Here is a 24,748-nt window from a genome sequence, read left to right on the forward strand (position 1 = left end):
GGCCTTGTGCTTTGGACTGTTATCCTCTGGAAAAGTGTTTTTTTCCCCCAGTTTTTAAGTCTTTAGCAGACTGAAGACAGACTTTAGCAGAGAGAATTATCTATAGTATTTGTCTTTTAATCCTAATACGATTACTAATCCCTGTTCAGGAGAAGCATCTTCACAGTCCTTGCCACCACCATGTTTATAGGGATGGTTTGGGCTGGGAGATGTGCTTTGGTGGATCTATGTGAAACATAAAGCTTGGCATTTAGACCAGAAAATTCCCATTTGATTTAATTTGACCAACGTATCTTTATTAATTATAGCCATGTAAATGTCTTTTTGCAAACTGCAAGCAGGATTTGAAATGGCTCTGCTACTCTGCCATATGGGCTGTGTTTGTAGAGTTACCAGAATATTGCTGATACATGGACATTATCTCCCATCGCAGCATTTGAACAGCGTAACACTTTGTAAAGTTACTTTTGGCCTCATAGTGGCACCCCTAGATTTAGTGTCTGGATGGTATGACCCCTTAATAATCCATACTCAATAGGATATTCAGTGTCTTTAAAAAAAATCTTTATACCCCTAATCTGTGCCTTTCAACAACTTTACCTCTGACTGATTCTGAAAACTGAGTTGTTGAATCTTTGACTGAGGGACCTTGAAGGAATATAGGTGTATTTATTCTGAAATTATGTAAACCACTGTTATTGCACGCACAGACCACTCAACTAATTGTGTGGCTCATTAAGATCATTTTGTACACCTACATTAATTTAAAATTTCGGAATTTTGGTTCTGAATGTATGGATTAGGTTACATAAGCTTTAAAGCATAAAATGTTAAAACTGTGGAAGGGTATGAATAGTTATTGCAATGTCCTATATATGAAATTCCCTGAAAGGCAAAATGGAGTTGAGCTAGAAGTGATGCCAGGGCAACTGCAGTAAACTGAATTATGTGTTCTCTTACTCGTGGGAGGTTAAATTTCTGCCACTTTGGTATATGCTGTGGTATATACAAGGCATTCTAATTTTGAGAGCAGGGAAACTATGTTGTGATTATCTAAGTTGTAAATGTGTTTCTGTGTTAGTATTTATTAAGCTAAATTAGAGTGCTGTTCCTGAACTAATATTACTGTATGTGGCCAGGTTTGACACTTCCATCCTCTAAGCTAGATGTCATGAATGGCAACAGTGAAGTTTGTACAACACTTAGTTCCTGTCTGCCCAGATGATTCCATGTGTTACTGACTTCTGGAATCTGTGTCACACAGGTCTAAATTTGTTGGATAGCATGTGTTTATCATTTCATAGTGTACATGTATCTACAAACTGTGACTTAACTTGCACATTCTATCTTGAATTATCTTCATATACATATGTTCTATCTGTAAATCATATGGTATCTTGATCGTATTTATCCATATATATTTTTTTTTATGTGTTGCATAATAAATATGCCAACTTCCATCACTGATTTTCTTTCTTGAAAGTAAATTCTTTAGCTTGTTGTTGCTGGTGTTATAGAGCCTAGTAAAATCCAGTTAAAGCCTACGGGCCCCTGTGAGGCAGCAGCAGGGGTCACTGACTAGCTGAGAGCAAAGGAAGATGTGGCTGACAAATCCCACCCTACCCAGTACTCAGTCGACATGACGAAGACTCACAATCTTAGAGCTCAACCTGTGCTCAGGCAAGCGCCTTTATCACCTCAGTCACTTAGGAGTCCCCAGATCACTATTTCGAGAGGTCTGATTGCAGGCCACATATTTTGTACCGGCAAATGATGCACTGTAGGACACATAAATGTAAGTTTTTGTGCTTTTTGCACTATTCAGTTGGTTTTTGAGGAAGAGTTTTTTCTGGTCATTTACAGTATGTAATTTATGTAGTGGAATTACACCTTCAATGTGTTCCACATTCCACATGAATTGACTTTGATAACATAAGCATGCATAGCTTTAGCTCTCATAGCTTTAGCTGTTTTCAGATCCTATGAAGTAGCATTTTCTCTGTCTTCCTGCTCTGATATTTTTTACTTTTGCAAATGTGGTTACTGTGTGTTATTCTTCTATTAATAGCGACAGGCTAGTGAGAAGATTTGAGGATTTATTCTCAGATGTAGAAGTATTCTCGATTCCTAAGTAAGAGGCATATACATTTTGACTGGTGTTTTGTAAAGGTAAGTACATGGACCCAGAAAGTACATTAAAGTCTGGTATACAGCAGACATGTGAGTTTGTGGAATGCATCAAGTGTACAAGCTGTTTAGACCGCAGTGGCACATTTGAGCTCCAGACTGAAATACAGGCAGGAGGTTTCAGAATTTGAAAATGTCTTGGAAGTTCAGCACACAACTTAATAAGAAATCTTCTAGTACATTTGTATTATGTGTAAAATGGTGGCTTTTGTTTATGGCATGTGGAAAAACAGACTTCTGTTTTTGTGTACTTATCGTAATTAGATGAAAAAAATATATAATTAAAGTATGATGTTTGTTTCTGATTCTTTTCAGTTTTAGGAAGTTTCTTTTTTCAATTATTTGCAGACTAAACAGTTGCACATAAATTGTAACAAGTACTATCTACGGACTCCCCAGTAAATGGGAATTTAGAGTTCAATAACCTGAAATTAACTAATTGCCATCAAAGGAAAAGTGAATAAAGCTCTCACCTGCTGCACTAGGAGCACACTTCAGGAAGTGTGGCTGAAAGCAGAAAAACACATGCTGTAGTTGACACGTCCTTGTCCCCTGCAGGGACCTTGGGCCTTTTCAAATCACAGGGCAGCCAGCTGTGGACTTTCTTTTATAATTTATGTAATGCTCCTTATAAGAATCCTTGTCTGCAAAACTGATTAATTTGTAGTCTCTATGAGTGTCTCAATAAAAAAACAAAGAAGAGGGTCTGGAGTTATCACTTGGAGCCTAACATGAAGGCCTGTTGTGATTCAGTCTGGCCTCCTTTTGTTCCTTCAGTTTTATCTGCCATCTGCTGTCACTAGAAGCCTTTGTTCTGCACAAGGTAATCCCATTGCCTGTGAATCAGACAGGCTCAGAGTAACAATAATCCACTGGAGGATGCACTTTAGTAATGTAATAATCTTGTCACTTCTCATTGAAAGGGCCATATGTATGTGAGGAAGCAGAACAGCCAACAACTTGAGGCTGGTCTAAAGCCATGTTGTGGGAACAGTTACTGTGGCTAAAAGAGCCCAAGTAGTATTGCTTGTGCTGATTTTGAACCCGAGACAGACTGAGCCCTGAGAAACCTGAGAGATTTTACTTTCTTCCTAGGATTTCAGATGATTATCTTGCATATTATAGTGCATTTAACTGTTCTATTTAGAATTTCATATTTTTAGATGAAACTGGAGTAACAACTTAATGTCATTAATTAGATCAGTCCCTAAGCCTATATATTGTGAAAATCAAAACAACCTTCATGTGTTTGTATGTAACTTAATTCTCTATGGGGGGGAAGTCAATAGAGCTATTTATTGAAAGGTGTCTCAATTGCTTTGAAAACCAAGAATATTAGTTTATTTTCATGTAAATCTCTTTGTGACGTTGTCTGGGCTTGGTTATACTTCTCAAAAAAGTGCATTCATGGTCTAAATGTCTCTACTCAGTGTGGTATTAGTTACAGTATGTCTAGGATTCTTAAGAAGGCCTTTACCTCTGTTTAGTTGTTTCCAACAACCTGTAAATTATAGTGATTGAATAGTTCCCCCCCAGGTTGCCTGAGTTCCTGCTGTTTTAACTGTTCAAAGCTGATTCAGGTTTACTTAATTCAGTAGTGCAGTTGGTTAGCTCCTTCGGTTTCTTTCACATTGGAGCAGACAACCGCTGTGTATAAAAAGATTCATGAAAGGTTGCTGTGGTGTTTAGGTATGCAGGCCATTGTTCAAAATCTATTCTCAATAATAGTTGATAAAAGTAATACTGTAATTGTGTCAATTAATATGACTAATATAACTGAATAAGCTTATACATATGTAAAAAGATACATACTTTATATACACAGTAATATTATATTTATTCACACGTGAAGAAAGCTTTATAGCCAAAACAATGTTTTTTTTGTTCTACTTCTCAGTTTATTATTAACCTGTAGTTGTTTTAGCTTGTGTACTATTGCCAATTACCACTGTAACATTGACAGTATATTACCTACCATAGATGTAGGCAAAATGTCATATAAAAGTTTTTATGTACAGAAGCAAGTAGATATTACATTTGTTCAAAAAAGTAAATAAAAGACAAGAAATGCTTCAGCTCACACTCTAAACAGAGATACAACAACATTATAAAAATAAAGAGCTGCAGTAAGCTACCAAAAAATATTTACTTTGGGTTTTTTTACACTTATTTTGTATAAAGGATAAAGCAACAGGTTTCGTCTTGTGTGTGCTTGCCTACCTTCAGCTGACTTCAAGGCACTCCATGTACAGAGACGTCAGACAGGCAGCATCTTGTTTCAGCGAGGTCTCACACTTTGAAGTGTTCAGAAATTTTCCTTTGCCTTTCATGTTTTTTTTTCTTTGCAAGAAAAGTGCTAGAACAGTCAAAGGAGCATCTGGCAGCTAATAGTCTTACACAGAAGGAGAATTGTTTCGGTTTTGGGAAGGAGTGAGCTGAATATGAATAATTAATAATAATTGCTTACACTTATATAGCGCTTTTCTGGACACTCCACTCAAAGCGCTTTACAGGTAATGGGGACTCCCCTCCACCACCACCAATATTGATGTCTTGGGAGATTTTACATGGTTTGTCCCTTCTTAACTGAAATGACAGAAACGTATCTGATTTTGGACTGTGTACTACTGTGTATCAAAAGTGATTTTAAAAATGTGAGTGGTGTTAATCTTTGAAGAGCTGTCATAGTTTAAACTCAATCTCAATTTAAACGCTGGACAGACATTTTAGATGTTCCTTTTGGTGCAGTTATTTATAACTCTTGATGTATCCTCAATATATTAGGTATCATATACCTAACTGTTATTTGGGCTTCAAGATTGGAGCTGCGTAAACTGTCAGTTAACGGCAATTGAAATGATGAATGAATTTTTCTTACATGTGACACAGCTTTTCCGTTTTTGAAGAGATAGGTTGCTACTTTATTGTAGATTAATATTGTGTTTTCATGGTGGGATCAGGATGTAAAAAAATCAGGAGGAAATGTATGTGTCCCTCTCACTGGGAGAAACTGCCAGGCAGCAGGGCACTGAATGTTAGATGTGTCGCCCTTCTTCTAGAATGGCAGATGGATGAGTGCTATGATTGGTTGGAAAATTGATTACATCAACAGGTAGAACTGTCTGCAGATAGGTTGTTATCCAGATGGAACTACTGTTTTAGTCATTAGCAGAGAGGGCATTGTGACTGCTTGTTAGCTATCCTCTACCAATCTGCTTTCATGCAGTTGATGTATTAAATCTCAGCTGATTTTTGCAGCTTTAAGTAGCAAATATTCTGCCAACATTTCTGTGTGATGTAACTCTTGATTGGCATGCACTGTCTTTAAACATCAAAAGAGTTCATTATTTTAATGACGATTAGCAGGCTGACTGCTACAGTATCATCATACAGTATCTCCATTATGCTTCATTCTTCTGTTAGGAGCCTCTGGCATTTCTTAACCTTTTGGTTCAAGACTACTGATTACTTTGTCTAATTTTTCTAGGAAGACTAAGGACCAGTGGACCAGCTCATTTCATTTGAGCCCAAATTTAAACCTGATATTAAGCTTGACAGCGAGACATGACAAACTAATTCTGATGAATCATCTTTAACTGTGAACAAATAAGACATTAACTATAAACTGTAATCTGTCTGCTAAATTAGAGGTTCTGGAATAGGAAAACCTTTCTGTAGCACTGAGATGACATAGTCACTTAGTCGCCGATGAGCACCAGTAGTGTTTATCTGGGGAGTGATTTTTTTATGCCGATCTCTTAAAATTAAGCTTTTCTGTATGCAGAATATTAATACAGCATGTTTTACAGGATATCGCAGTACTAAAAAAAAGTTTTGAACTTTTTGTAGCTTTGTCATTTAAAAAATATAGTTTAATTGGCTGCTCTAATTGTTCCCCCCTTGGTTCGGTTTCATTTGTGCCCCTTGAAGACCCAAATATGTCTTGAACTGTTGTACTACAGCTTATATGTAGTCCATTTATTGTTAATTGAAGGCATGTTGTCTTTTCTTAAATTAATCTGTATGGATCCCTGAATTGATTTGCTTTGAGTGTCACTGCTGTGAGTGATTTATTTTTGCGCACAGTATTTTGTATTTAGCAGTTTGGAAGAGAAAAGACAGTCATAGCAGCCTGAACCTCATGACCAAATGGGCTTTGTTGTGGAATGAAGTCCCTTTGACCATTCTCTGTCTTCTGCTATAGCACTAATTGCTGTCAACTAACTTTCTTATATGATCTGCAATTCTAGTGATTATCAAGACTTCAGAGAGGCAAAAAATATGTACTTTTTCATATTTATTAGAATGGTATTGTTTGAATTCTGAAACAGTGTTAAATTAGTGTGTAGCGTAAAATTATCAGTTTCATTGTTGCATGCTTTCTTTAGTGAAAATACTTCAAAATAGAATGGGATATAAAAACATCTGCTTTATTCCAGAACTGCATGATGGGTTAAAATACTTTGCAGAATTTTGAAAATAAGTTCGAATAAAGTTCGAATAACTTTATGTTCAGTGGAAGTCAGAATCTGTAGTTTATTTTTTTCCTTTACTATTTAATTAGATTTATTCAATTGTATCTTAATATTTTAAAAATGTATTGCCTGCGGTTTTCCAGGATTTTAAGATTTATTTATTTAAAGAAATGTCACTAAATTAAACTTGTATATCAATAAGATCTTTTCACATTTTATTGAAGACTGCTTGCTCATAGTAAGTCATCCTGTAGAACAGGCTTGGACAATTAATGGGGCACCCAGTGGGTGACAGTATGTCTGTATGTAGCTCTACAGATGTCAGTGAGTGCTAAAAGGTTGTGGGCTTCTAGGAAAAGTCATGGGGTTGTAGAGTTTTCCTTTCAAATCCTTTAAAACAAATGTTTGAACTTCCTGGATCAATAAGTGTCTACTGTCTACTGAATCAATTAGTGCTATAAGGCCTCCTTTAGTTTATTACTGCTATTATGATCCTCAATTCAGTGGAATTGAAAAGGAAAGCAGCAAAATTTAATGCAAAAAGCACAGTGAGTAGGGTACAGTCCAATTAAATCGGTAAATTACCCCTTCATGCATGAAACTAATATTCTTTGCACTTAGGTTGTTCATTGAGATAAACATAATCATTTTGATTACATTTTTATACGAGTGCTACTGTTTTTGCATTTGCCCTTGTCTGTTGGATCTTTTATTGCATGCTGTATCATACCTGTGGTATTTAAAACTGGATTACACTAATGCCCTTTTAGGGAATTAAATGAAAATTATGATTATTTAAGTGATTTACTGTTGGGTATTGCCCTCAGCAGAAGCCCAAGTCAGGCCTGGGAAATGCTAATGGCTGGCTTGTTTTATTATGGGCTAAATTAGTTTTAGCTTGATAACCACTTGCACTGATTTAATTTAAAGCTGCAAGGTTAGTCTCTGGCAGGCTCTCACATCTCTAGTTCAGTGGTGGCCTGATGTCATGTTTTGGAGTTGCACTATAGAGGGCAACAGATGCAACAAGTAGAAGATAGAAGTGGCTGTGCTTTAAAATATCTTGATGTTTGGCCTTCATGTTTCGGAGGAGACAAATGTATGACTTTGTGGTAGAAGCTTTAATTATTCTGACCAAGAAATCAATAATGGAATTCTTTATTGACCTTTTCTGGAAGAAAGATGAAGATAAAGATGGACACTTATGGAGAACATTAAGCTCCCGGCTCAAACATCTTGACCCAGTGTCAAATGTCAAAAACTTTGCCTTTTTTATTGCTATTTCAGAATCGGAACCTTACCATAGATAGGTACTGGCATTGTCACAGAACTATAAGAAATAAAATGGCAGCGTTTTTATTTGCACTCTAGCTATTAGGATAAATAAAAATATAGGACTAGAAAATGGTCTCACTACTCTTGTTAACAGGCCAAGATGGATTATTGTTGGTGTCCTCTGAGTCTAGTTATTTAGAATGGGTAGTGTATGAGCTTGGACAAACTCTGTCTCACAAGCACGGAATTGTCGTGGCTGTCATTACTTTCCTTGTTTTTTTCATTCCCCACCTTGTTAAATGAGTAAATTATAATTTTTTAATAAACAAATATTATTATAAATATTATTTATAATATTATAAATGACTATTTCTGGTGTGCGGATAGAAATCCACAAGCATCTAGAGCTATAACAAGAACAAAATCTTCTACAATTGGGTTATAGCTTTCAGGTGTAATGCCGTTAATTTCTTTAAAATCACTGAGTGCATCTTGTGATTTCCTTTAAGATTACCTCAATCTTTTCTTAAATCGTGGTAATCTTAAAGCATTCCATGGTGATTGCCCAGCAAAATATACAGCAACATTGGAAGAGGAAGATGAGGGATTAGGGTTACATTTGTATTGAATGTCATGTTGAGTGACCATCTGCTTATTGGCTGTCAATAAATCTTACCACCTTGCACTGAATCTGTGCCTGTGGCTAGAAGGTTGCCGGTTCAAATCCCACAGCTGGCAGAGGAATCCTACTCCGTTGGGCTCCTGAACAAGGCCCTTAACCCCAACTGCTCTAGGGGCGCCGTACAATGGCAGACCCTGCGCTCTGACCCCAGGCTCTCTCCCTGTCTGTGCGTCTGTGCTGGGGTATGCGAAAAGACAATTCCTAATGCAAGAAATTGTAAAGGGATAATAAAGGGATGTTATTATTATTAAAACAGGATCACAGGGGTGCCAGAAAGTGGAGAAATCACAGTAGAAACTCCACACAGACAGCACTCCAGGAATTGAACCTAGGGTCCTAGCACAGCAAGACAGGCTGTTTACTGTACCACTGCATCACTGTGCTGCCCTCTGATATAACTTTTCCTAGAATTAAAACAAAGCATTTTCTGGAAGCTATGTAGGATTAATTTTGTCTCCCTTGGGAAATCTTATTCCAGTGCAATACAAGCAAAGTGTGCCGTAAACCACAATGTCTCCTGATTGATGAAAAATGGTCTTAACTTTATTTAAATAAAAATACAAAATCGTGAGCATATCTGTCAGAAAACATAACCAATAATGGTAGACATTTGGATAGCATGTTTTTTATGTTCAATCTCAAATGCTTAAGTGTTTTCTTAAAATGTATATGTCCTGGTGTTAAACATGAGTGCCTGATTACTTCATCCAATTTGCTGCAAGCTGGCACCAGTCACAAGAATAAATAACAGTACCTTACACTGTTCTGAACCTTAATGAGTCAGTAGTAACACAAACATGATGAGTTAAAAAAAGTTGTCCGAGTTTAACAGCATTCTTGTTTCTTAGGTAAACTCGGTTTCAGTAATATTAAGTAAGAGCAACAGTGAGTGGCAGGCATTCATTGTTCATAGGTTTGTGACTTTAATTTTGGGTAATTTCGGTATTGTTGGTTCTGTGTAGGCACCTCAAATTCCTAATTGCAGTACATGGAGAAAAACTAGAATTTTACCAAACAGTTGTTTCTTAACTTAACCCTGAATTTCCAGTGTACTGTAACTCCTACAGCACTGTGGCCAATGCTGGTCTCAGAAAGGGAGGTGCAGTGTCTCCAGTTTTCTTAATGTAAAGGGTGTTTGGATCTGCATCCTGACTCTTAGGTACAGTTGACATAAAATAAAGCAGATGAAGCATATCGTTCAGCTGGGTGCTGTACTGTGCACCTGCTGTATACATTTTTCCTCTTAGATCTATATCAAAGCTGGATTTGTGTTGCTCTTTTAAGATACTATGGCTTTTCTAATCTGACTTTACTTTGAAGGAGTTTCAGCAGGTAATTTTCATCTACTCTAAAATGCTTCAAGTCAGGCTATTTAAAATCTCCAGATCTTGTCTCTATTTAACAACATTTTCCATGCAGATAATGTAGCGGGTGCTGCAAGTTTAATATACTGTAAAAAGCAGACATATATTCTATCTAAAGCTAATATGTGCTAATGTCAAAGCATACATTAAAGGATGACCATGGGAAAGAATGCCGTGTGGACATTTGGAAATCAGTATATTTATATTTAGTTCATTTGCACATTATGTTTTTGACTGTCACCTGTATAACATAATTTGACAATAAATCCTGTAGCGGGTTTTACTATTCAGTAGCTACACTTCTGCTGTAAATGTCTGCTATATTCTCCTGGTTTAATTTCTCTAACTGCCAAAATAAGAAACAAATTCAATTCATCAATTAGAAAGGAGAAAAATACTTGTCACATTTACAGTGTTTATTAATGACTAAGGCTGTAGACATAGTCCCTCATTTAATCAACTATGGCAATGTGTTTTGCTCATGGCAAAGTGCTTTGACACCTTCAGTTTTCCATAACAGAACCCTAACACGTGGGGCACAGCTGGCAGAGTCATTTCCTTGTTGTTTGCCAAAACTCCTGTAACAGGACAAATCTGGGTTAGCAGGGGGGGATACAATGCCTGCAGAACCTCTACACATCCTTTCCAAAGTAAAACAGTTTGTGGCCTAACAGCCTGAAATCAAGACACATTAAATCAGAATTTATTTTATCTCTACACATTGTAACACATAACCTCCAAGTGAAAAACCAACACTTTAAACTCTTTGAAAAATAGATACAAATTAAAACCTAGAAAACAGGGGTGTGTACACTTATCTAACCCATAGCAATACCAATTGTAAAATGGCCCTGATATGATCAGTTACCTCCCTATTGCAATTCAATTGTAGTGATCCTGCTGATTACAAAATAAAATTGGCTGTTCTTGTAAAGAGTAAAGAGTCAACTATGGACAACAAAGAGCTATCAAAAAGGCACAGGTCAGGTTCATAAAATATCAGGCAAATAATTAGATATCAGGATAATTAGCACGAAGATTGGTAATCTATTACTTATCTCACAAAATTAAGAGAGTGCAGTGTTATTTCACTTTGAATCCACTTTTCCATATTTTCAGAAAAAGCAAAAGGGAAAGAAAATTTTCAGTCTTGTTAGTGTTGCAGTAAAAAAATCCATACACAAGAGAAAGAGAACAACAAATTGAGTCCTTTCCTTTCCCTAGTATACAGTTGCTTGTTACTTTATATACGATTACTGTTTAAAGCAGGATGCAAAGTCATTGTGTCCTTTATTATTCGAATTATGGTTCCAGGTTGGACTGATGCATTTAGTGAAATCACCAGATTCCTGGATAGGTATGCATAACATGCAAACAGAAGCCATAAAAGAATTCTTACTTCGCTGCATGTCAGATGTTAAAATTAAGGAAAATTGAGACCAAGCCTTGTTTATAAACTTGCAATGTGTAGGTATTGTCACATACTGTAATTAGGAAGAGAGCATAAAGAACAGCTGAACAGCAGAATACCCCTGACATCTGTTATGTTTTTTGCCGTTTAGTTTGTCTCCGTGTGTCCTGCTGTTATGTATTGTAAATGTTTGTTTTGAATATTTTGTTCCACATTAAAAAGAGAAGAGCTGCAGGGCATGAATATTTGTGCCTGGAATACATTCTAGTCTGTGTATAATTTACAAAAGATGGGGGAAAATAAAGAAAACATTTTCATAAATTACGATACAATTGTTTATATAAAACTCTTATATAAAAGTGGTTGTAGGAGTATGGAACAGGGTACTGTACCTAGCCATGTTGGTGAACCTAACAAGCTTGGCTTGGCTTCTGTCAAGAAATGGCAGAATGAGATCCTCAGATCAATTAGCTACTAGCTACCAAACAAACTAGGGGAGCCAAATGGCCTCCTCTCATTTGTAACCTTTCTTAGTTTCTTAACGAATCTCTCCCCTCAGCTCATGTTCATGGCCGTGGATATGTTTAATCCCTCCCCATGGGTCTACTGCTTGGCCCAGGATGGCAGAGCAGCTGGGGAGTCAATCCACCTTTTCTTCTGGATACTAATCTAGAAGTTCTAGGCTCCCTAGAAGTGGTTGATCTCATTACTAGAATGGATGGGCCTGTTTGTCATTATCTGATTCATCCTCAAATACAGAAGCTCTAATACTGAATCATTGTAATGCTTTGGGGCATTCATAAAGCTTAATCACAAAAGTGATGATTATCCTCTCAAAATGATCCTATGTATGATCTAGATAGTTACATAAATTAGATGAATAATTTTATTTAGTCCTGAATAATTTTGAATGTAGTACTGTTGTTCTGTTGCAAGTAGCTATTTTTAAGCTGGTCTGAAGAACTTGTTTCATGTTTTTGGAGGATGTGTACACTCCAGATTTACAGATAAAATAACAAATAAGGATGGGGAAACAGTTACCTCATAACAGACAAAGGACATAAAATAAACTTTGTGAAAGTTCACCTGCTGCGCTGTTACTTATAGTCACTTGACAAACAATGCTGTATGTGTTTGATGAGGCATATTCTACTTCTGTTTCTCAAAACAGCATTTTGCCTCATCTGATCTTTATTTCTTGTCTTTTTTTCCGCAGCCCAGTGTTCTAATAGTGAGCTATATAGAGTCAGAGAGGGCAGCTTCACAATTTGGGTCCTACCAGCGGGCAGAATGGAAACCAGACGACACCATGATAGCAGTGGCGGTGAGTACAAGAAGTGTTTTTTTTTTATTTTTGTGCCTCATAAGTATAATGGGTCAGTAAGTGTTCAGTACTAATAAACACTATGATACCAAGATCCTACAATATGTAGTGCCAGAGTAAAAAATCTTTGTTTTTATTGGATATTGTCACTCATTACCTTTTTTTCATGATGAAGGATAATTATCTTCCTTGAATCTGATGGTGACTGCTAATACCAGTATAGGATCCACAGACCCTCTGGCAGGTTTCAGGAGATATGCGGGTGTTTACTGTGTATGGTGCTTCCAAGGCATTGATTTCTTCATGTTTGCTTTTACAATGTCTATGAAATGCTTTTTCTGTGCTCTTCTGGAGCAGTTGCCTTAGCTTTTCTGGGATCCTAGAGTCTCCCATCCAGATAACATGACCGAACCTATGCAGCTGATGGAATATGATCAGTTTCATTGCTAGTGGAGCCTGCCTGGGAGTGAACGAAGTTGGGAAAAGTTATTCAGCAAATGCAATGAAACAGTTCGGAAGAATTCTTCTAATCTTGCCTGAGATGGACATCATGGAGATCGCTCTGTGATTTCTTAGATTGTATCAGTCCCATTTCTTGAAGATTGTCAAAATTATGGCATCCTTAAATTCATTCAGGATTATATAATCATTCCATTTCAATATAGTGTGAGCTTGTTTGTGTAGTGCTAGGGCTAGTTCAAACTTGTGTCTAATTAGGTGGTATGGGATGTAATTGAATATTTTGTTGCAGTGGCAGGCTTCGCTGTCTTTTAACGTGTCACAAGCCACACAGCCCTGTACCAGAGGTTCAGTGCAGACTGGAGGAAAGGCATATATCTCACCCAACAGTATTGTGAACCTGCAAACACCTGGGAAAGCTGCTGAGGTTCCAGGCTGAATATTCTCACTGTTCACTCAGCAGCTTGGGAAATGTGAGTCACAGTTGGGTAGTGACATTACCCAGGCTTGAACCTGTAACATCTAGATCATAGAGCACAGCTTGCACTTGAGCAAGCACCTTTACTCTTCAACCACTTGCCCCATGAGTCCCTTCCTTGGTGAGGGTCCCCGCTTCGATAAATCTGAAAGGTCCAGGTGCTTAGGTACTAACAGACCTTGAGGAATTGTAGAACAACAGATAAAGTATGTATGCAAGATGTTGAATTTTTTTTGCCTTGTCTGTCCGCCATCTGTTCATCGTGTTAAAAAATCTCCATTATACCTCCTTGTTTGCTTGCTGGTGGGCCAGGTACTTCTCTGTGGAGTTTGGGTTACTCTCCCATGCAGAGAAAGCCTTGCACATTTGATCAATAAGTAATTGATTATTGATTAATAGTCTAGTCATTTTCATCAAACCAATCTTGGTATTTCTTGGTATAAAACCAAATCTAAGTATGTCTTAGCAGGCGTTTCCCATATTCCTGAACCATATAAACACCTTTCTTCCATTCTTGGTTGAGTCTTGCGATTTTTGAAAATGTGTTTTTTTATGGTTGTATTCATTCAGTGCTTTAGTGCATAACTACTTAAACAGTGCTTCATGGAGTCTTTGAATTGCTGGAATCCCTGAATTTGCATTGATATATAGGAATATGATATAAGTATATTGATTCTTTGATTGATTCTTTGCTAATATGAGACAGAATCATGGGGTGCTCCTTGATTCCAATTATAAATTTACAAAAGATGCCAAAGGTTTCATTTGTGAGGCAAATCTATATTTCTTCGATTTTCACTTCAAGACGAAAGGCCGGCTTTTTTTTACTGGTCCTTCTCTGGCTTGTCAGGCAAGTTCTGATGACACAAATGGAATATGTCTTTTTAGACAGTCCATCTTGGCCGTGATGTTAAAGGTCTCATATTTTAATACTCTGTTTTGTTTTTTTTACTACATTTTTATGTTTAGGGCATTATGATTTATGTTTAGGGCATCCTTTGTTTTTTCCTATCTTAAAGGGCCAAGCGAAACATATTCTAGGTAGGGCTGATCATTCACAGCTACAACTGCCAACGCACGTCTGCCTCACCCATATGTTGACAACCCTATTGTGATAGCTGCCATGATCTGGCAGAGACTAGACTTTCAGACATTAATGTACTGCTTGTGTCACTATTTGCTAGTTGCCATAAGCCTTGGAGAATATCTGGGAAATGGGAGATATCTGTACTGCATGCAGGCAGTGGTGCCAGGCTCACAGGCAAAATGCTGCTGTGGCAAGCTAGGGATTCGGCAGAGCTGTGCTCGCATGCGGCGGGGTAGTGTAGCAGACAAGAACGCAGAGTTCATGGTCAGGCAGGCAGGGGGTCAAACTGATGCAAACAAAACTTACTTCAGAGCACAAAGGGGAATCCAATAGGTGTGTTGAGAGTAACAAGCCAAGGGTGGTCTGGGAACAATGTCAAGAACGCAAGCAGAGGTTAGGAATCAAAATTATATGCAGCAAGGAAAAAGCCGGAGGTTTTGGAAGCTCAGAGTCTGTAACGGAAACCTGAGCAGGGTCAGAGTAGCCCTAAATATCCCTGAACCACCTGAAGTGGGCGATGAAGTTAATTGCGTCCAGGTGATCCAGATCTCTTGTCAAATTGGTATTCATGGCAACCGGTGCTGAATGCAGATATGTGGACAGGTGCAGGTGGGTGGCGCAATGACTGGCTGTCAATACTATCTCAGCTGGCATGGCAGCAGGGGTGAGTATGGCTGGTGAGTGTAGGAATGTATGGTAATCAATGTGGTTTCAGGACTGAAGTCCTTCCATAGTTCATGCTGTTGATGCCAGATGAGAGCCATGTTGTTGATGTGCCAATTTAGTTGTTTATTGATTCAAACAAGAACCCCATTTCTCAACCGAGCACTCTACCAAGCTGTAGATCTGGTAAATGTGTATGAGCCCTTTACAAAACATTGAAAAGAAAGAGGCCATTCAGCCTATCTAGCTTGTTTCCTAGTAATTTATTGATCTGATCTCTCCCAGATTATATTTGAATGTTCTCTGGTAATCTATGTGAGCTCTGAGTAGTTTAATTCGTACAGCCACACCCCTGTGTAAAGTCGCTCCTGTTTTCAGTTTTAAAAGCACTTTCTTCTGTTGTTAAATTTTATTGCGGAGTTTTTCTTTTGACTCTGAAGCAATACATTTAATAAATTATCTGTATTTGTCAGAATTGTGAAAACTTATATCACATCCCCTCATAATATGCTCTGTTTAAAACTTAAGAGCATTCAAAAGAATAAAGTGCTCTTTTAACTGGTTTATGGATGATGAGACCAGGAATGCTTTTAGTTGTTTCTTTGAAATCTTTCCAGTAGCAGTTTTTTTTATAATGGTGGCCACATTTGTAGAATATTCTGAAAAAGGTCTTACTGATAATATTACTTCCCTTTTGCAAGCTGTACATTTCACTCTATATCCAAACATTTTGTTTGCATTTTGTATTTTTTTCCCTAGATCAAGATGCCAACTAGATCCTCTTCATAGTTACTTCAGGATTACTGCCTTTTTTGTATTTGTAATTCATGTTATTACTGTCTGTGTGCAATAATTTGCACCTATTGTATTTGTGTTGTTTTTCTTAACATCCTTATTGGATTTTCTGTGAATTTAACAAGTTTAGCAGAAATGACATATTTAAGATCATAAATGTACATAATGAAGAGTAGTGGTCTAAAGACAGACCTCTGTGGTACTGCATTAAAGGCATTCTGCTTTCCAAAAGTTTCCTAATATGTATTCTGTTCAAGCCCATTATCCAGTTCTCAATCTGTGTGCATGCATTACTTTGGGTTCCTGTATCTTTCATTTTAATAATATTTTGAATTTCTAATTACCAAAAGTACTTTCATTTTAACAATAATTTGACTTACACAGTATGCATATAATTAAGTAAAAATGAAAAATTCCGATGAGCTTAAAATGTTAATCTTACAGGTACAAGAAGTTAACAATAAGGATAGCACAACCTATACTGTGCAAACAAATTGAAACTGTTACAGTTAAAACATTTTGTAGATAGTATGGATATGGAACAGTAATGTAACGCACCCTGTTAGTATCTGTTCTGTTTTTACTCTGAATAAGTACAACTAGGAAGTTACATGAACAATTTGGGAATTCAGAATATTAATACTTTACAGTGTGAGAAATTGAAGGATGTGGCACAGTTAACAGGTGCTGTCTAAATGAATGACTCTTAAATTTTCTTGAGCATGTGCTTAAAGGATGGTCAGGGCCTGAATAATTCTGATTTCTGTTCATTCCACCTCTGAGGGTGAGGGTGAAGAACAAATAGGCTGTGGGAGTGGGAGAAGAGAGGGGGTCCAGCCTGCCTGGTGGAAGAGGAGGACAGGAGGGGTTGCAGGGAGAGACGGGACTGAAAGCATGTAATTGTGGAGACAGTGGTATGTAAGAACTAGGAAGTTGAATGAGATGTTATAGCACCAGGAAGCAAGTGAAGAAACTGAAGGAATAGACTAGCATGCAAAGAATGATGATGATATAAGGCGAGCTGCCGAATTCAGATGAGCTGGAGTAAAGAGGTGGATTCTGTGAATGTTGCTTAAAAAGAAATGACAGGAACATTCTAGAGATGTGTTTTGGGAGCAGGAGAGTGAGATTAAAGAAAACCAGGCAAGAATCCCCTACAGCTGTTTTCAAACATGAGTGAATCTTTGTTGATTAGCTTTAAATTTACTTTAGGTTTAATAAATGTAATATCATAGCTCAATTTGGTTTGTCATTTTAACTCTAATGCACCATAATATAGATTGCTATGAGTGTATTACCCAGTTGTTTGGTTTTGTTTGGCCTGTGATCTCAGTGCACCTTTTGACATGAACGTTTTAGGACATAAAGTTGTGTGGAAGTGGAAAATGAGGTGTTTGTTGACTGCTCTATAGAATCATCCTCTGGTTAATGTAAATTGCACAGAAACGCACAGTCTGTCAAAATCTATTCCACATGGAAATAGGCTTTTAAAAACCCACAGAAATGTGGCAGAGGTGTTAACTGGGGTCAGTGACACGGTGTGTTTCATTTTGCACATGATATTTGTGAAGCAGAATCTTTTTTTTTCTTTTTACCAGAATGGAATAACAATATTCCATTCACGCCACTCGTTTATAATGGTGGTCTTTCAAGTAAAAAAGTGATCTGATCCTCTGCTGACTGCAGTTGGTCTCCTGCTCAGTGGTGGTTAAATGGGAACAAAGGATCCTGGTTACTTCAGCATTAAGGGAGCAATGGAGAGGGACATAAAGTATGTGTGGTATTTCTTTCCATTTTTTATTCCTCTGAATATGACTAAATCAGACAGGCCTGGCTTCAAGCCATAACAAACCTTAGCCCTGGCTTCTCTCATCTATGTTGAACACACAGAAGGAGTTCATAGTTATTTAAAGCAGATGGTGGGAATGGCAATCCTTTTATAAAAACCTTGGAGCCTTTCTTGTTTTTAGTTCCATAGCGACACATGTGAGTCACAAGGCAAAATACAACAGTAGATGAACTCCATAAAGAGTTCAGCTGGGCATTTTGACTTGTCTTCAACACCTGTTCCTAAACAAGTTGGATATATATACATTTTTATTTTGCTGTTATTTCTCCACTCCTTATGTAAGCTTTTCCTTCTACCAATTGCCATTGTCACAAATATTGTTTTTACTCTTGTGAGGCTTTTTTCTCTGTGATGAAAATGTTTAGGACGTGGTATACGATAATGCTTCAGTTCCAAAGCTACTTGCTCTCTCCAGATTTCAAAATCTTAATGTCAAAGGTTATCTGCCTGTCGCACATGTTTCTTCTGTAGGGGTACCTTTAAGTGCCATAGCAGCACATTTGCTATGGCTTGCTCTTCATCATCATCTTTCCTCAGGTTCTGTTATACAGTTCCCTCTTTCAACAAGGGAGAAAATTACTCATTGTCATACAAATTGATTACATTCTTTCTAATGTCATCCTCAGTGTAATCTGAAATGTTAAAGAAATAAAAAAGAATGACTTAACTACATCTCTTCAATTTGGAATAAATTTAAAGTCAGTGATGTTGCATCTGCTGTTGAGCTTTTTCCTTTTATCAATTGTAATTCTAGTTTTCAAGGGTTGGAAGGACACTTGCTTTGGAAAATACATTCTTTTAACGTGTACTTTGGATATTGCTACATACATTATTTTGCTACTGACAGAGCTAGTTTTATTCCCTATTCTGCTTCAAAACGTTTTCACCTGCTCACCTTATTTTTTTTTTTGGGTAGCTCAAAGTTGTAGTAATTAAACTGATGTTAATACTGACCAGTAATAGCTCACAGCACTAACGCATAGCTGGTAGAAACAAGCAATACATGAAGTAAGATCATGTCTGTAGCTCAGACTAGACTAGTAATACTAGCAGATGTGAATGTCTTGATAGAAGATGGAAGATGTGTCCTTTTATATACAGCATTGATGAATTAAAAAAAAATCTTTGTGCGTGAGAGGGAGGTTTGGGGTGTACTGTTGCCATAAAAATACCACTGATGGCTGCATGCACACAAACCGCATTCCTAGACCATAATTTCCTTGCATTCATCATGCAAAAGCCCCACCACCATTCCTTGCACCAATGCCAAAAGCAACAGCCTTTTGGTTTAATTTAGGATAATTGATATCCAGAGGATCGTTCCTTAGACCTGGGGGTTTATTGCCAGGATTATCAATATTTTTTCCTTCTTAACTGGGGTTTGTCCGGATTTTTATTACCTTCATCCAAGGTGGGGAACCACTGGTACAAGTGCCTATACAAAGTCTTCACACCCTTTCCCAAGTAATGTATTTTGTGAAATCAAGATACATCAGTAATCAGAAATTGTCACCTTTATTTATTTACACATTATAACACACAACCACCTAGAAATAAGAGTTGATAAGTGTACTATCTGTGTACCTGACCAAGTGGAAGCTCCTTTCGCTTGAAATACTGCCTTTATTCTTTTTTTGAAATGTCTGTAAAATTTGTTTGCCATTCCTCCTTACAGCACTGTTTAAACTCAAATAATGAGGGGACCACAAAATGTGTTACTTTGGAAAGAGTGTGTAGGCTTTCAATAGGCTGAATATAGAGCGGTCACAGTCATGGATTTAGTCGGGAACGTAACCATTCAATTCCTTAATAGTTGGCAAAAAATGTTCAAATTTTATTCCGATATCCACAGAAGAATAAAAGGAAGCTAAAACACAATGTTTTTTTACATTTTATTTTGGATAAGTAACATAAAAAGTATAAAAATAAACTTGTAAATTCCAAATAACAGTCATTTTATGGGTTAAAAGAGGACAAAAACTAATTAAAGGCAACTGTCTCTTTGAAAATTCTAGCAATAAGAGATCAAAAAGTAACAGTATGCTGAATTACAGTTGTTCATCACATGGATGCTTCCTGATTTCCATACCATCTGTACACTAAACTAATTAGACTAATGTCCTAATTGAACATCTTTTAAGTTAAAAGGGCCAATTTAACAGAGAGCTTGTAAGATGGGATCTGTTTTCAATTGTTATGTTTGTTAATATTCTGTACATTGAAAACAGATGTCCTGTAAATGGAAGTTGTTCCATTTATCTTTAAAAGATTTTAAAATATCCTGACTTTGTCATTGCAAGCAAAATCTGTGATACTTGTATTTAGGTTGTGCTCAAAGATCCTTGGCTTTACAACTGCATTAACAAATCCTTTGATAAGAATATTTCTTTTGCATTGTAGTTGGTTTCTCAGATTTAATTTCCCTATTGCTTTTTCTGTTTTTTGAGTAAATCAATTTCTGTGCTGCTTTTTTCTCTCTGACAACAGCTTTTTCCCGGATAAAGAGGATTTACTGAACTTGTAGTTTGAATAGACAGTACTGTGACTGTTTATCTGTAAACAGCAGTTCCTGGTCTCTGAAATCACCCCATTCTTACCTTTAATCTTCAGCTTTGTTTAAAGTATTCACTGCAAACAAAACTCATCTGCAAACAAAAGATTATTCAAGGTCTGAGTGTCCTTCATTCTCTTTGGCAGCTGATGTGGACAAAGTTGAGGTTTGATTGTGTTTTCTAACCTATTAAATGTTTCTAGGTAAAATGTTTCCTTTGACATTATAGTATGCTTTCTGGTACATTAAAATCTCAGCTGTTTTTTTTTTTTACATTAAATGATACTGTATATGCAGTTTTATGAACTGGAAAGTTAGAATACTGACAGTGTGCAAGAACACGTTTCAGTGTTTCAGAAGCCATGAGGGGAAAGGAGCCATAAGTCCCTGCTCCGAATGAGTGGATCTCTCAGTTCTGATAAACACTCCACACTGCTGCCATTTGTTTCAGGTGCCATTGCTCATCAAGACCTGCTCAGACTTTGTAATTTCATTTGCTATTGTGCCTGTCATTCAAAGCAGTTATTGTACTTTGAAGTCAGCCTAAGGAAATATGCCATTTTTCCGCTTGATACTCCATTAGACTTGTTATTTTATCTAATCTGTGAAAGGGAATGTTAAGGTAATCTATGGGGTTTGCTGACAGTGGCATACAGCTCTTTTCTTGTACCTTTTTAAACAAGCTAAAAGGCATTTCAATGGCAGCTTTGCTGGCTGTGACTGAAAGTGCACACACAACCCCTTGAAACAGAAACTAGACACTTGTGGTTTCCTGCACTTTAAGGGAATAGAAACAGCATTATACAGGTTGAGCACTGAAGATCCAAGAAGAAGAACTTTGTTGACAGGTTCAAAGCAGTATCGTTTTAACTGCAGATTTGTTGCAGACCCTTCTCACCACCACTCTAGTAATACTGATGATCTCTTAGCCTGCTTGTTTTACCAGTGGCCTCCCATCACTTTGAAAAGCTGCTGTTTTTGCAACAGGTGCTGTCACAGTGGTTCTTGTTCACTTGTTTTTGTTTCCATTGGTGTTGATCTCTGAGAAGGAACTGGTGAAGTTGAGCAGGTTGATTTGCACATTAAATTGAACTTCATATGTGACATATAACCATGATATGTTATGTTTTCTGCATTTAATTTATATTCTAGTATGTTTAACTGTGTTATACACATTTATACCCATACTGTGTTGTATAAATGTATACTTTACTAAAAGGTTTATTCCACGCTGAAAAAAGAAGAAAAAGCATAACATTTCAGCCAACATGTTCTTCTCTTTTCAGCATGGAATAAACCTGTTACTTTCTCCTTTGTAGCCTAGGCATGCTGACGCAGCTACCCACCTGAACTGCACTTACTAAATGTTAATTAGGGCCTTTGATAAAAGCATCACAAAAAAGTTGGATGATAATGATGGCAAATATTAAGTGTAATATAATTTTATTCCATTGGAATTTCAATTATTTAATTTCATGCTGAGGTTCTGTAAAGGTGGTAAATTGGAATTTATCAGTGGAATAAAATGACAGTTGTTTAGTTTTTACCCTTTTTTTAATTCAAAAACAAGCAAATCAATGCTTAATTCTCTAACAATTTAAACCTTAATTTTAATTGCAGATCAAGCAGAAAAAACAAGTCTACTTATAAAATATACAGTACAGCACTGAACGTTCCTTCTATCTTCCTTGATATTTCGATAACTCTCCTTGATTACTTCTGTTCCTTTTTTAAGGACAGAGAACTGTGTTCGGAAGCCTTAGCATTTCTTGATTATGAACTACAGAACTGTTCTTTTGTAGTCAGGCTGATAGTAGTAGTTCTGTGTATATCAAACACTGTAAGCCTCTGCTCCTACTCCCTCACTGGTTTACTCGTTTAATAAAGTGTCCTGAAATCAAAGGACTGTTGGTAGTGTTCATTACAATGCGTCACAGCTCTTGAGTGCTGGGTTTGATTCAGGGCTGGGGTGTCTTGTCTGTGCCTGCAGTCCTTGTGGATGTTTTGTGAAAGCTCTGTTTTGCTCCCATGTCCCAAAGGTGTATTTATACCTTCTGGTTTAATTTCTTTCTACATTGTCCTGTTTGAGTGCTCCCTGTGATAGAGTGGTTTTCATCCAGAATGTAGTCCTGCCTTGGACCCTAAACTTCCAGCTTAGGCTCCAGGTTATTATGACCCTTGCTCTGAGGAAGTAGCTTTCTGACGATGATTGAATAAGGAAGGTTAGAAATGAGAAGAGGGCATTCTGGTCATCTAGCTTTTTGTTTGCTGTTAACTACTTAATTTAGAGGATCTCATCCTGCTAGTTCTTGTAAAAATGCTAAAATGTCAACTGACAACATGACTACCCAGGAAGTTCCATACTGTCACAGCTCTTTGGTGACAAATGTACCTTCTGTTGTCAGTTTTAAATGCACAGCCCCTTAGTTTTCACATTTTTTTCTGGTTCCTATTTCCTTATGAATCCTGAAGTCTATTGAGTATACTCTCTCCATGTCTTGGAGGATTTTTAATACTTCAGACAGGTTTCCTTGTAGGTTTCTCTGCTCAGGGCTGAGTTGATTCAGTTCTTTCCCCCTCTACATACATATTCCAGATTGAGTTCCCTGGGAGAGTAGCTGTGCTCATCTCCTTATCTGCATTTCTTTTTTGGTGTGGTAGAATGCACTCATGCCTGCCAAAAGAGTCTTTAACCTAACGGGAACCCTGCCAATGAGGAGTCAAGCTGGTGCCAGTTATCATGTTTAATTCCTTTCAGAGTGGCTGCCAAAAGCACAACACTCTTGTAATTAATATTGTCATCCTTTTCTCGGAACTAAATTAACAAGGTGAATTTCTTTGTCTTCATTTTCTGTGCAGCAGTACAGAGCAATTACTTCTTACTGTGATGCCTTGTTGTGAATATAAAGATAGTGCACAGAATTTTCAGGAAAGGATTTCAAATGTTTTGAGCACAGGCATGGATAACAAGGATTAGATAATTGTATTCAATTTCTGAATGATCCCCAACCTTACTCTTATAGACGGCATATACTGTAATAAGATTATATAGTCTGACACTTTTCAGAGCTGGTGTGAGCACACAGTACATGTCACTGTTTTATGTGGAGGACTGATAGAACTGCAGCAAGAGAAATTAAATCATTTTGACGCGCTAGCTTATGGGTAAGATTAGTGAATGAGTGTATGGTTGTATTCCAGCAATGCTTCTAAACATGACCCATAACTCTTCCGGTTATAATCATTTATTTTTTTAGTTTTTATTTCTCTTGACTGCATTACAGACTTTTTACATAGTTCATGTGTTGTAAGCAGCAGTTTGGCACTCCAATACCTTTTCCCTTAATGCACTTTGTGGCCAAGAATGGAAGTTGCCACCTGCTGGCAGGTAATCATGGAAATGAATCATGGTAACATGAACAGAGCTCCTCTGTGTGTGCCTGGGCCTGATGGGAGGGACAGAAAGAGGGTCCAGTACCACACACCAGCAGGTGTGCTGCTGTCCCAAGTGTGTGGTAAAACTCTGTTCACACGCATTCTGTGTAGTGACCATATTGACATAGCAATCAATGTAGTTTTATAAATGTGATCTGCAACTTTAGTTTTAAACTGAAATAAGGGGTATTTCAATTTGTGTTTCAGGTAAATTTTAAGTTGCAATTGCAGCAGTGTTAGTGGGGGGAAAAAGAACAGAATCTAACCTTGATCTATTACTGTTCAGTTGTGACATGCCTAATCATTTTGTTGCCCATGTTCTTATATCATTTTTACCACCGTTTTAGTGAATATTGAGTGTGTTTGAAAATACAAATTATATCATGTACAGAACTGCATTGTGGAAGATTTCTGTGACCTCCAGAGTGCTTAGTGAATCAGAAAATCGAATTCTATTGAGTTTCTGTTTCCCTTCCCCCTATGTATACTGTATAGCTGCCAATTTCTACCTTCTTTGATTTGCGCTCATCTTTTTTGTCTAGCAGGTTGCTAGGAGATGATGGCAAATTAAAGGCAATTAGGAATGTCTTTCAGCATTCTGGAATCTGAGACTTCAGAAATTAAAACATTACTGATGGTAATTTACAGAGCAAGAAGCTTGCTGAATGGCCATTAACAGTTTGCCATTTTGTCTGAAGGCACTATTTTTTATT

General features: G+C 37.2%; 1 protein-coding gene across 2 annotated transcripts in view; it reads left to right on the forward strand.

Annotated features, from left to right (window-relative positions):
• The window catches only part of ric1 (RIC1 homolog, RAB6A GEF complex partner 1), a 132,292-nt gene that overhangs the window by 14,129 nt on the left and 93,415 nt on the right, over positions 1-24,748 (forward strand). For both annotated transcript variants that reach the window (XM_006627000.3, XM_015338093.2), the window contains exon 2: positions 12,611-12,718. In XM_006627000.3, the coding sequence (XP_006627063.2) occupies positions 12,611-12,718 (108 nt within the window). The remainder of the gene's footprint in view (positions 1-12,610; positions 12,719-24,748) is intronic.

Source organism: Lepisosteus oculatus, chromosome 3, assembly GCF_040954835.1.
Source record: "Lepisosteus oculatus isolate fLepOcu1 chromosome 3, fLepOcu1.hap2, whole genome shotgun sequence".
Taxonomy (NCBI): Eukaryota; Metazoa; Chordata; class Actinopteri; order Semionotiformes; family Lepisosteidae; genus Lepisosteus; species Lepisosteus oculatus.